The 14,011-nt window shown below is 56.6% G+C and overlaps 2 protein-coding genes across 2 annotated transcripts; both read right to left on the bottom strand.

Annotated features, from left to right (window-relative positions):
• Positions 1–718: 718 nt before the first annotated feature.
• On the bottom strand, positions 719–1,447 carry B0H18DRAFT_1117686 (uncharacterized protein; the record flags this gene model as incomplete). Its single annotated transcript, XM_048033633.1, has 3 exons — positions 719–741; positions 814–900; positions 958–1,447. The coding sequence occupies 3 exons, from the start codon at positions 1,445–1,447 to the stop codon at positions 719–721; spliced, it is 600 nt and encodes a 199-aa protein (XP_047895044.1).
• A 4,593-nt stretch (positions 1,448–6,040) lies between these two features.
• B0H18DRAFT_1117685 (uncharacterized protein) lies at positions 6,041–6,339 on the bottom strand (the record flags this gene model as incomplete). The annotated part of the gene is made up of 2 exons (XM_048033632.1): positions 6,041–6,069; positions 6,126–6,339. The coding sequence occupies 2 exons, from the start codon at positions 6,337–6,339 to the stop codon at positions 6,041–6,043; spliced, it is 243 nt and encodes an 80-aa protein (XP_047895043.1).
• Positions 6,340–14,011: the final 7,672 nt, after the last annotated feature.

Below are 14,011 nucleotides of genomic sequence, written 5' to 3'. Positions count from 1 at the left end.
GCATCCGCGCGTCCGAGGCGCGTCGGCTGATACCCACAACGCAACGTTTCCCCTCTTTTCCAAGCACAAGGTTCGTCTTTGCCTTTTCTTCCCAGATCGCACGCATTCATCCAGAAAACCCGTCTCTCAACCTCCTCTTCCCGACTTGCTTCAGCCTTCCCCCGCCCCGAACCCGCCACAAATCTCCAACCTGCGCATCTCCAGGCGATGCGCAAGCATCGTACCACCCTCCTCTCACTCGCCGGGACCATGTCTATGCATCGGACGGTTCGCTACACGCCGTTCTCTGCACGCTGCCCAACAAGCGCCCGCGGTCGTCCCCTGCGCGCTGTGTCTACCCCCGCCATCACCTAACGCCTCTCTGCGCGACGCAGATTGCGCTGCAGCCGTCTGCTCATGCATCTCGCACGCACGATCGTCAGGTGTCCTACACGCGCGCCGCGAGCACACGAGCCACGCTCGCTCTGCCGCACTCTACACGCCGCACTTCACTCAACTCGCGTCCGGTCGTGTACAGTTCCGCGCACAGCACACACGTCAGTGCGACTCAATCCGTTCGGCTCACGGCGATCCGAGACACACGACGGACATCGCGCAACATGCAAACCTACGTACGCCCATCCGCAGCACCTCCCGCAGCCGCTGGCAACGGTTCCGCACCGCGAGGACAATGCGTCGCAACTCATGCCGCGTCCCCTCCCACGCCCGCGGCCCATGATCAGGACACCTCCGTGAAGACGCCTGCGAGGATCTACGACAGCGCGCCCATCGTCAGCGACTCCCAGGACGGCGTCCACAGTCAACACGGCTCACCTGCTCCCGCCAACGCGAGTGGTGTCGAAATCGCCGGGAACGCGGCACGACGCTCGGCGGCTCGCACACAGGGCCCGTCGAGGGCATCTGTGAATCCATGGTTAGTGCTCTTGGCCAATCCGCGCGGCGAACCGTACAACTTACCGACACCCCCTGCGTCCTCCGCGCTCGCCCTTATAGCTCGCCCGCGTGGGTGCTCGGCAGCACGGTGACAACACTTGCTTCCCGTCGCGTTCTGGGCGACGTCCACGGAAGCGAGCGTGGCGCTGCGTCTGGCGTGGAAGCCAGCCTCGTCGGTCGCCACAGACACGGACGGATGCATGGACACGGCGGGCGAACGCCGCTCCGCCGCGACAGTCGAGTGGGACGGCTCTGGCTGCGCGCGGATCGGACGCAGGCCGTCCTTCCTCAGCGCAAGAGGGCCGTCCAGGATTCCACGCGCGTGTGCAGCCGCGCCTTGGGCCAAGCATCTTCGCGGCGAGCTGGCTGAGCGGCGGCGGTGCAGGGACGTGCAGGCAGTCACGACGACGGACCGACGCAGCGCATCACGGCATGCCCCAGACAACGGAGCCGAGCAGGCGATGCGATTGGGACGGGCTGCAGCATCGTACGACGGGTGCCAGCGCACTTCCATTCTCCGTGACCGGCTCGAGCATGCAGCTCTCGAGGGGGGTATTCGCCTCCCTGGGTCCGAGCCCCCTCCCTCCTCATTCACCCTCCACTCGCTCGTTGACTAGACTGTTCTCCGCACCGACCGGATCGGTGTCCGCAGTGTGTCGAAGTTGTATGTCCCTGGACCGCGGGGGCTCAGCGTCCGCGACAGGGCTGAACGCGGTGAGCACTGTCACCGCATTCCCTGGTGCTCACAATGTCTTGCTTTGGAGTGGATGACGTGCCCGCGGGAGCGGCTCGAGCAGGATGCGAGTGGGGAGCCACGATGCTAGGTATGCCATCGGCGCAGGCCGATACACAGACCCGTTCGCGGCGTAGCGGGAGTTCCTGGGGACGCGATGGGGCGGGCGGGGGTGCGTTGATGGATGCACCGCGACGTCGATATCGGCGTGCAAACCGACACGCAGAGATGCATGCCGGTGCACCGCTGCGACGATCGCTGTGTAGATGACCGGCGCGTCGTGCACACCGCTCCGTGTAGGTACAGATATCATGTACTTAGTGTCGCGACGAATGAATGAATTTGAGCTACCTATTACATATGGCGGGCGTGAAGCGCGAGGATGGTCTGAGCCGTCGCAGCCTCCGCCTGCGACGTCTCGGGTCTGGGCTATGAAATAGAACACGACGAGGACCAGAGACGTGGCATGTACACTGCGCAGCGAATCCCGCAATGGTCGAGTGAATAACGTACTCGATACCACCGGATACCACCAACCACCCATCTGCCCTCCACGTACCCTTGACGTTTTTCGTCGAGCCATTGGACTCGTGTTGCGAGTCTCGGCGACATCGCGCCTGCAGACTTTCGAGGGTTAGTTGGCCCAGACGAGAAGCCGTGTCAACTGAAGGGAAGGAGACGACGCACCTGCACGGTGTGATTGCGTCGTCAGTGAGGCTTGAAAGAGCCGGATGCTCGGCGTCTGCAGGAACAGAGCGTCGCCAGGACACGAGTGACGCGACGTGAAGGGTCTTGCCAGGAGCGCAAGGTACTAGTACTCAGCTCATTGATCGCCACTGGTGTCAGTTTGAGGCGGTGAGATGGGCGACTCACAGGATGTGATCCGGAAGCCTGGGCTGTGGAGGTGAGGAACTGGCGTGAGAGGGCCGACAGTCCGATATCTGAAGACTGTCGACCGTTGCTCGATTACTTGTACGCCTGATTCGAACCGCCTTCAACGCGGATCTCGTTCAATGAGCAGATCGGTCCGGCGGAGCCTCAGCGCATGGCACGGTGACAGAGCCGTCGAGGACAATGGACTAGCGACACTGAGGCACAGGTCCGCTGGGCAAAGGGCGTCTCGGAGAGTCAGTGACTGCTCGTGGTCTAACCAGACGAGTATGGCCCGATCCTTGCATGTTCTCCGTGCTGTTCTGAAGTCGAGCAAACGGCTGATCAGGCCGTGCAAGGCAGAACGATGTGACGCACCGTACCGTACTTGGGGACGATAGCACCACTACATGGGCTTGGAGATAATAGCATCGCCAGTCGCTTGGCTCTAAGATTTGGATTGCACACGACTGCCTCGACTCAAGTGCTGTGTGGTACAACGGTAGCCCGACCGGACTAGCTCGCCGCGCAAAACCCCGTGTTCTCAATTTACAAGGGATCGCTTCGCAGTTTGTCTGCGCCCGTTTGACCGAGTTGAGGAGTGTAAGTGTCATCGTCGAATGCGATGAGGATGTTCAAGGAAGGCAGTATCGCGATGCTCAGTGCACATAGCTACGACATCGATGTACCGGCAACGCACGAGAACATCACTGTCGTACGTTGATTCTCTCTCGTGAGCGTAGATGCTGTACTTGTACGAACGCAACACTCACCTTTCAAAGTGTTCGACATACATGTTAGCAGCATGATCGCCCAGTCACTGTCGTCGATGCGTTTTCTTTACTCTGAGTCTCAAGCGTTGCACACTGCCTTCGTGCACCTCGACTTACAATCGCCGCTCGACAACGTTGATTCGCCCTCAGATCGAGTGCTGTTGCACACCTCTACGCGTTCCCCTCAAGTGCGTGTTGTGTTCCCGCTCTGGATCCAGCGTATGACTCGACTGGTCGAATCCGACAGGCACAACGTATCCTCAGACAGTCGCTCCGACGACGACGTCAGTGACTGCTTCCGAACAGAAAGACAAGACGGGAAACCAACCACTTATTCTCGACGCACACCTGGTTTCGCGGACGCCGAGACGTCATCCAGCGACGACTGGTGGCGAGCGGGTATATTGGACCCATAAAAACAGCCATTCACTTGTAGATCGCTCACTGCCTCGGCGTAACTCTGGACATCCCTCACGGGAGCCCGACGATGCAGTAGCAGTGACACTGCTCGCCGAAACCTCGTTCAGCGCGTCAAGTCATGACTTCGATCGGATGCCGCACTTTCCATCGTAGATCCCTCACACAACGCCCGGGCCGAATAGAAGGCAGGCCAGGTACCGTGCCCGAGGATGAGGGACATGGCCGTTTTCCGTGAACAGCGGACCCGAGCAGTCGAAGTCGAGGTCTTGTACAGCCCCGCGAGTCGACATGGGGCTGACAGGGAAGTGCATGCGTCGGCCGTAACAGTTGACGGCAAGCAGGTTATTACTGGCGGCAGAGACGTGGGCCAGTCTCGGCACTTGGTATGGAGCAATGACTCGGCAGACGGCGTATTTGGTAGTGGGACTTTGTTCAATGTATTAGATCCAAATAACAAACAAGCTCGTCTCATGAGGGTAATGCATCCTCACAAACATCGAGCGTCACAATTTCGGCACGCATGTGCGCTAGGTCCGCGATAGAGTTGGCAGACGCGGGCCCCACATACGATCAACAACGGCGTACGCGTCAAACAGAGAATGGAATTCAGGCAGAGAACCGAGGATGGTGTCACTACGCTATCACGTACATCAAGTCTCGACTCGTCTTTGACGTTGGGCCTTGAAGGAATGAGTCGCCACCCGAGAAAGGAGCGACAGACGGGCACCGGCATCGTTTGACGTCCTCGTGAAGGAATATCCAGCCCGTGCACGATGCGATACGCCTTGGTGCGCGTATCGGCTGGCGGTCTAAACAGCCAGGATCGGTACGGTACGTTCATACCAGTGTCAATGTGACTGGTACTCGCGTCAACACCACAGCAGAGTCGGCTTGGAGTCGGCGGGAGATGGTGCTCTGCCCATCTGCGGCGCTCGAGATCGCTCGGCGATATACTGAAGACGCCTCCAATCGACGTGTAGAATGCGTGCCGCAAATAGCAGAGTGATCTCCCCTCAAAGGCCCTTCGTCCCCGCCAGGGAAGATCGCGCTGACATTATAGCGTCACCGTTCGCGTTACGATCACACAGTCGGTACCGCAAATACCCCTTTGACCGCCCAGGGGTGTATGCGCCGCGGACGTCGAGGGGAAGCGTGGCTCTGCGCGAATAGTGGACGTAACAAGCGCATAGACTCACCGGTGCCGTGGCCATATCGTCCGTTCCGCCCTTCTACGGGTCTCAAATCGAGATCTTCGTTCATAGCCTGTCTGACATGATCTGTCGAGGTCAGGGAGAACCGGGGCGCACGCGGCAGGACGTGTAGAGTGCCTGCAAAGTCCGGAGTCGGAAACCTGATTCCCAGCCAAAGCTGCAAGTGTGCCCTACATTCTTTGAATGTGAGAGGGTCCGAACCGCGTAGTGCACTGCGACAGGGACAGGGCGAGCGGGTGGGTACTTGGACGCTCCGAGATTGGTTGAATATCGCCAAGTTCGCCAGGAGAGGCCCTCGAAATGCGGAAGAGGGCTGCAGATAGCCTGTGACAGTCTATGACAGGTAGGTCTGCGTGTTTGAATCCTCTGTCCGCGGGCGCATATAGGCGGAGAGAGATTGGCTGGGAGGAACAAGCGAGCGGACGCGCGAGTAGATGGGTGTACGGAACAGAGCAGCGCGTGACGCGCCACCGACGCGCCTCCTTCAAGTTGACCGACACTCACTGAGTACTGGCAGTGACAGTACTTGGCTCATGCTCTCTCGATCTAAAGCTGCCTGAGAGCGCATGCGATCCTCTCCAGCATCTCTACTCAGTGTCCATCACTTCTACGCTACATGCGTCTGTCGACTCATCTAGCGCTGCGCTGCACACGCATCAAGCCTGAGGGCGCGTCACAAATCGATCTCGACCCTCGGGACTCAGTAGCGTGGACGACCTCAGCTGGCGGATAGGAGGTATGTGTGAGTTTATTGCAGTCCAATAAATGGAAGACGCATAGGGAGGAGCGTGAAAAGCAGGAGGACGCTATGTACAGCTGACTACCATACCTCTGTTAACGTGGCTACTCCCGCCGCGAGCCCAGCACCCTGTCCTCCGCTACCGTCGGCAAAGCTCTCGTCCATCGCAAGACCCCAAGCCCACACTCAAGCGACCCGACAAAGATGCGACAACCGACGAGGATCTGTGGTGGGTCACCGGTCGTCAGCAAATTCCAAGGCGGTGTCCATAGTCGAGAGAGCTTACCTGCCGGTGTCGCGCATGCGGACGATGTTGATCACTCCACGTCATTCACGACAACTCCCGCAGACGGTGCACAGCTCAACAGTACGCTAACGCGGCCTGGTCGTCTGGAAACGCGCGGTCAGTATTCTTACCACTCGGGACGGACAGAAGTACAACTCACCGATGCGTCTCGGTTCCCACCACGCTCGCCTATAACTCTCGCCCGCCTCCAGCGTGGTGACAGCAGCCAAGTCTCCATCACCTTTCCGGGCGAAGTTCACGGAAGCGAACACGACGCGGCGTCTGGCGTGAATGGCAGCCTTGTCAGTTGCCACAGACGCAGACTCGGACGGACTGATGAAGGCATGACATGGCGCCACAACCCGCAAGCTCATCTAGGTATGATGCGCTTGTCGGTCGCACATGGCCGTGAACGTCTTATTATTACAAGATGCAGGAGGACGGCGTAAGAACAAGTCAGCAAAGTGGACAACCGATCTGGTCCGTCGCGGCCTACTCTAGACAAGCTACGGAGGGAACGTGACTGGGAGGAAGTGCATCTTGTGCGAAAGTATCGTACGAGCGGATTGAGCAAGATTCCATTCATCGTGTTTGCCAGCCGACAAGTCCGTCGCCCTCAGTCCGCAAAAGTAGGTTGCACTTCCGCGTCAACGTCCATTGCACAAGCGAGCGCCACGACCCGTCGCCGGTCGTCTTCTCTCTTCCCTCGCGCGTCAGTATTCAATGCTACGCCTTTTGCTCGCTCGTCGGAAGGCCGCCATTTCCTGCGCTAGGCCATTGGCTATCAGAGAAGCTTCCGAGCCGCGAGCGACGTTTACCGGTCACAGCGTGGCTCGGCGAGGTGAGTACTGACTGTCACAGTATTTTCTGGTTCCGGTGCGCTCGGGCAGGACAAGTAACAATTTCGGACAACGGCGGGCGTGGGTGCGGAGAACTTCCACATTGGTGTCACCGTCAGTGCAGGCCGCACGGTATGCCCGCGGAGTCATTGTCTAGTTCTCTTATATGTCTTTTCTCGAAACTTCACGGACACCGCACATGTGCTGTATGGTTCTCGAAAAAATTCAATTAGTAGGCGTATTGAACAATCCGGCTTATGCATACCTGATTGTCCGAGTCGAGTGAATACTCTGAGTGGAACACGGAACATTCGCCGCTCGGATTCACCGAGGCTCACAGTCGATTATGTGGCCATGCCTAAGCTCAAGTACGTGATGCTTATGAGTGACGTTTTCGTGGAAAAATACTTACCGGCAAGTCTTACTTTCCCGACTTAGAACTTAGTGTGATTGGCGCCCGTCCGAACGCGCCGATGCGGTACTTGCCTAATCGGGATGAACATCGCGCCTGCCAGGGCCGCTGCGCCAGGCGTTTTCCCCTTATTCTCTTTCATGTATAATGTCTCTTCATAAATTTCATACGCCTTCTTTTATGTGTTGCATCACCTGTTCTCTTCGATATAGTGAGAACCACAGGCTCATGACTATGGCTCTCATCGGAGATTCTACTGAAGCATCCCGGGCCATACGTCTCGTCGATGATGAGGGTCATGAGGATGACATGCTGAGAGGAAGTTTACAGACTCCCTTCTATAGAATTATTAGTGGGCTTCCGGATTCGCCGTGCAATGAACAGCAGCGCGCATAAAGGCCCGCAGACAGAGTTGCCACAATTGGCTAATGATTCCGCATTAGGCAATTCACCAGCCCTCGAAGCAGAATCAAGTGATCTAGCATGAGCAGACAACGGATCTGTGACTCACTGTAATCTATATACAGTGTTAACAAGGCCAGAAATATCCATTATTGTAGAGACCAAGTGTACGAAACGGAGCGAATCTAAGTCCGAGGTGTACGGGTCACGTGTCAACTAAGTAGCAAATCTTACGCGATAACTAAGGCGTAAGTGTAAGTATTTTTCCGCGATAACGACCGTCATAGATGCTCTACAAATGATCATCTACGTACAACCTATGAAGCAGAACTAGTGTGATTCCGTACTTGAGAGCTTGAACATTCATTGAGACGGAGAGACACTATCTAAATATGGCACGGCGCTACGACTCAACCTGGTATAGATCCAGATCCGGATTGCCATTTTAGGTGAGCCACCGTTCCCTGTACCACTTCCACGAGCTCAAGAGTCAACAGGCCGATCAAAAGTCTTCAAAATACAATAGGACCTGTGACAGTAACAGTGAGTGATTTATTGATTTGGTTCGTGACTCAAAAATGGGTGGGCCTACGTGACTGTACCTGCCCATCATGTTCCGAGCCTGTCGGGGATGGGCTATATCGGGTAAGTACCATTCACCTACTAGGCTACAATTCGGCTCAGTGGAACACTGAGAATATGTCTGCTGAGAGCGAGTAAGATGATGCAGTAAACCTGAATGTCAGTCGTGGTCTGAATATGATGAGATCTCTTACTCAGTACTGCTGAAGTTAGATTATTAAAATGCGAGTGGTAAACCGAGGACTCGGAGCAGGATGTATGTGAGCAGACTGGGTAAGCACGGAGATCACAACTCAAATGACATGTAATCAGCGTTCATCGGAAGAATGCATGACTGACAGGAGACAAGCACCCAGTGTCCGAAGAGATGCTCGGTGACATTGGCGCGCATTTGTGGCGCCATCCAAGTCTTGAGGCGAACATCGCTGGTGCAGTGATCACGGAGACTATGCGGCTCTGACATGATCCCGGCATTCAGCGTACAGGAGCCGAGCATGGGCAGTATAAGGGCTGGTGAGCAGAGTGGACAGACGGACTCCCCTGCCCCCACTATGCTCCTCCCCTCACTGATCATTAATCGCCCGCCGAAGTCTACGTCCATCATCTCGTGTACTGAGTACAGTACTGTACTCACTCGGACCTACCATCGCCGCTCGCCGATCACCATTCCGATTCCCGATCCACCATCGCCATGAACACTCGACCTTGCATGTATACACAGTCAGTATATCTCTCTCACTGCCGTGTTCATACCTATACTCACCATTTATTCCGTGTCCTGACAGGTGCTATTGAATGCTGTCATCGAGGGTGAAGATGCACGTATACGATCCTCGCCGAACTCTGTAAGCCCTTTCCCGATTTAGTAGCCGTCTTGCCTCAGGCGCTCACTGTGACGGTCTCGCGTTTACGAACTTAGCTTACTCGAAGCTGCACCCATGAAGTCACGCTCGACTCCAAGTCGGACTCTTACTTCCCTTGAGACAATGAGGTGTGTCAGCGAGTCTACGCCGTACACGCATGCCACAAACTATTCATCTCACGCAGGATCTTACTAGAGTGAACATCGACGAAGTTGCAGCGGTGTGCGTTGCTTATGAACACAAACCCGGACGCTCAGTATGGGTGTCGTAGAATCGTGAGGAATGAGCCCTGTCCGATAGTATGTGATCGACGTGTATCGGCATGTGGTACGTCTGTCAAGTTGCGGTCTGTATGGCTATACTTGGTACTAATGGATGTAACTCAACAGGCCGGCGTACTAGTCAAGCACGAAGTACAAGGATCATACCGGCGCAGCACTCCTATCTCTGAGGTGAGCATACATGGGGCACGCGTCGACTCGTCGTGCTCACATGAAGTGTATGTGCAGCCTCATGCCCTCCGTACTCGGCGAGTACTGGTAGTAGAACGACCAATGGCGGCGCAGGACATAAGGCGCGAGTTGACGTCTACACTACGTGGGAGACATTGTCGGTGGACAGTTTCCGTGTCCATGTAGACAGACACGTTGCATGCGGCGGCCTTGCGTTGACAGGTATGTCAGGCGCCGCGATGTGTTGACTGTCGCGCATGACGATTATTGATTAGTTATGAGTAGATTAGCCCTTGTCACGTCAAGATGAGAACTGCATCATCCACCGCCCGAGGCTTCTGGCGTGTTGTACGTGGGTCCTGTTGTGCATTATGTCTCGCGATACCGTGTACTGATCATCGCGCTGTCAGCTCCTTTACCTGTCCCATTAATGTGCTTGGTCGGGTAATAAACATTGTCATTTGAGTGGTACTCGAGCTGTCAGTCGCAAAGGGCGTTGATCCCCAAGTCGAGGACTTGTGTGGTAGGTGTCTCTGTCGAATGCGACACTCGATCGACTTGTATGCCATGCCTAGCCACTTGAGCCGCGAAACTTCGGTACTGTAGGTGGCACGGTGCCGCCTCGTGATCTATAACACCGCCGGGATGACGATGTTCGTCAGCCACGTTTACGATGCAGTCGTGAAGGTACAGATGCGGCGGGACGAAGGGCAACAAGTCCTTCGTACCTTTCATTCCGAGCCCTCTGTCATGTATAACATCTCTGCGAGAGCTCCTCGCTTCAAGCTGCAAGGACTACTGCGGTCGATAAGGTAAGACATACATGACATATGTCCTCGTTCCTCCCGCTCACATACCTGCAACTATAGATCACCCACTCAGAGATGCTGCCCGAGTGTTGCCGTAGCCTCTTACAATGCATACCCGCGTCTCATTCCAGACACGAGCCCCCGCCGAGGACCGACTCGCATTTGATGAACACGTTTCAAGGTCAGATGATGCCGCTCGGTCACCGCTATGCTGGGACGGCAATATATGTATAGAACGCCGTCCGGCGAGCAAGATATTACGGCCAGGTTCGTGGTGAACGTCGATCAGTCTACGTCGATGCACTGACCTTTGTGCGCCATGTAGCCTTCCACCCGATGTTCCCCGAGGAGTGCGTCCATCGCGCAGTACGCATCCATGTTGCTGCCAGGCCCCAGAGTCCGAGTCCGAGGTCATGCATGGTAATGTATATATGGATCGTCTTCCCGCGAGCGGGCTTTCCGTGAGGGTGCGTAGGTAGCCATATCCATGCTCGCAATGACACTGACCGACATGCGATGAGCAGGGGTGTCCTTCTGATGCCTTCCGTGGACGATCCGCACTTGGCCGACAAGAAGCCTCCCGACTGACACTCTGGCTGCCCTGACGTTCTCGGCTGCCCTGCTCGTGACCGCGGCCGACCGCGCGTGGTACATGCATGGCGAGTTATGGGCAAAGACGAAGGTCGCAAGCCTTTCGTAGACTGACTAGTAAGTGTCTTGACATGCGTGGTAGTTATTAGATTCTAACGAGACTCCGGTACACACAAGTCCATTGTCGTCTCCGCGACGTTGGTCTGTCAGGTTCTGACAGGATACTGGGTGGCCCGTGAACGGTACGTGATGTACGTGCGGACACCTTGCATGTGCCGACGCGCCGGTGGCAGTAAGCGGCGCATACGGTGCTTCTCACTTACAATGCCTCGAAGGGCAATGTATATATGTATCGACGTCCGCCGACCAACGTCTCGGGCCCTGTACGGGTTGAACTCTACACGCTGACTTGGTGGTGCCCGGAACGGCGATGTATGTACATATCGACGTCCGGCGAGCGACATCCCAGACCGTGCGAGAGGTGTGTTGTCTGTCAAACACGGGGACCATATCACTGACACGACGTCTCGTGTTGCGCGCGAGTCCCCTCCGAGTTTGTCGTTGCCGGGCTCGTCGTCAACGTGCAGATCGCCGTCCGACGAGCGGGCGATCTTGTGCGGTGAGCACTCAGTCCTTTTCCCTCGTTGACCGACACTAACTTGGCGAGCATACCAGTGCGGCGTGGCGCGACAACAGTGTCCCGTGGCGTCCGTCTCCCGTTCGCCGTGCCTCGCAGGTGGACGAGCTCGCCTTGTATGATGAGTTGTGCGTCGTGCATGTGGCTGCCATGTTTGCTGATGAGTCTACACAGCCGCCTGCGACTGGTCGACCGAGTCGGGGGACATTGCTTTCACTGGAGCGCATGTATGTACATGGACAGACTTGGCTGCAGAGAGGACATTCGGTGGGAGGAGGGTCACGCGCCGCCGGGATGCGCAAGAGAGGGGGAGGGCTTTTTTTTTTTTTTTGTTCATCAGCATGTACATACGGGGCCCCGTTTGCGTGATCTGCGAAAAAGTTTCGGCACGCGATAATTGACGAGCTCCCTGCGGGGAGGCGGAACTATGGCCGAAAAAAGTGTGTTTTGGACTTGGGAAAAACGTCGTCTTTCTGCGCTCCAGCCAATCCCTGCGCCCGCACGTAATCCTCTGCAGCCTACTTGGCCTCACGCGCGGCGGCATCAGCCCTGCCCGCCTCCTCCCGTGCGCTCCTCGCCGGGACGTTTACGATACCTCTCGCTATCGGCTGGCGACCTTATCAAGCTCAACAATGGGCTGGACAGCAGCGGGGACTGGATGGATGGATGTCGGTGTGGTCGGATGACGGCGCTAAAAGCGCGGGATGGTGTCGAGCGAGTGGAGGCCGGCTCCTGAGCGAGCGTTGCACAGTCTTGTGAGTAGCTCACCGGTTGGGTCTGGGGGGCTTATCTGCGTCTTGTAGGGATCGACACATCCTAGACTATAGCCTTCGCGGACCTAGTCCCACTTGTGGCAGCACCGCCCGGCCCACCCGCTGGTCTCTCGTCGCCGCACTCACTGGCGGCGACGTTCGCTTTGAAGCAGTCTGCTGGGGATCACCGACGTCAGGAAAGTGTCCTGTCTGCACGACCTGCCGTCTGGAAGCAGGGCGCTCGACGCTGCTGTCCTGTAGCAAATTTGCTCGGTGACGCCGTCTTGATGTAGACTCGCTCGACGAGAATCTACATGCTCTGTACCCGCCTCGAAGCAAATGCTCGGCGATGCCGTCTAGAAGCAACTTGAATGCTCGAAGATGCCGTCTCGGAAGCAACAATGCTCGACGATGCCGTCTTGGAAGCAACTGCTCGACGATGCTGTGCAATTCCGCCTTGAAGCTGCAATGCTCGGCGATGCTGCTGTCTAGCGATGCCGCCGTTAGGTGATGCCGTCGTTGGGTGTTGCCTCCGGCAACGCCGACGACGATGACGTTTGTCATGCACGACCTATGCTCAGCGAGGCAGCCGCGGGAACGCTTGGCGTTGCTTAGAAGCAGTCTGCTGGATCATCGTCTCTGGGACATGCACGACCTATGCTCGGCGATGCAGCCGCGGAAACGCTGGGTGCCGCTTCGTAGCAGTCTGCTGGTGTTCCTCGACAACAAGGGTGGTGTTGTTCTCTATCCTCATGCAGGACCTATGCTCGGCGATGCAGCCGTGGAAACGCTCGGCGCCGCTTTATAGCAGTCTGCTGGTGTTCCCCGCCACCGAGGGCAACCTCATTCCTCACCCCCCCCCCCCCCCCCCGAATGACCTATGCTTGGTGATGCGGCCTGGAAGCGGAAAGGCTCGGCGATGCCATCTCGCAGTGTAAAACTCAAGGGCGACCGTCTCGGAGGATCTCAACCATGCCGACTCGAAGCAAAGTGCTTAGTGATGGGTTTCGGGGGCAACACCCTTGCATTGACGATGATCCTGCTGTCGAGCGATGCGGCTCGTGAGTGTGCGGTCGGCGATCCCCGCCTTGCCTAGGACATCCTCTGTCTTGTAGCTATTACTCGACGATGCCGCCTCGAAGCAGTCTGCTCGGCGCTGGCAATGCCTTCTCTTAGCACGAATGCTCCTCAATACCATCTTGTAGCCGGGGAGTGGTCGACGGCGTGAGCCTATCAAGGTGTACCTTAGGCCTTTGTCTGAATTCTCGCCGATGTTAACATTGCCGTGTGGGCGCACCCTTAGTTTGAATTCTCGCCTCGTAGCTTTGGCTCGGCGGATACCACCTTGCAGCATGCATGGTGATGCCACCCTTTGGTGATGCTGCCTGCGGGCAATGATTACGAGTGTTTGACAACATTCAAGTCGTTCTCTGGTCAATGTGTTACACTGTCATAATTCATTGCAGTGTGGCACAATGCTCGGTTCCTTTGGCAGTGTGAGCTGAGTTTCACTGTGCGGGCTGCGACGGGGACTGCTACATGGCCCATGTGTCTATGGTATGCCTAGCAACAGCTACTGGTACTCAATACCTGCACTTTTCTGCAGAAGTACACCAAATGTATTGGAAATGCTACCCTCATGGCACCGATTGAACGTGTGCACCGTTCGAGAATCGAGACAGCCGTAGCACAGTACTTGCATGAGGA

This window comes from Fomitopsis serialis (assembly GCF_022376445.1).
Source record: "Fomitopsis serialis strain Sig1Antser10 chromosome Unknown B0H18scaffold_22, whole genome shotgun sequence".
Classification (NCBI taxonomy): domain Eukaryota; kingdom Fungi; phylum Basidiomycota; class Agaricomycetes; order Polyporales; family Fomitopsidaceae; genus Fomitopsis; species Fomitopsis serialis.
This window is presented reverse-complemented; position numbering and strand designations above follow the sequence as displayed.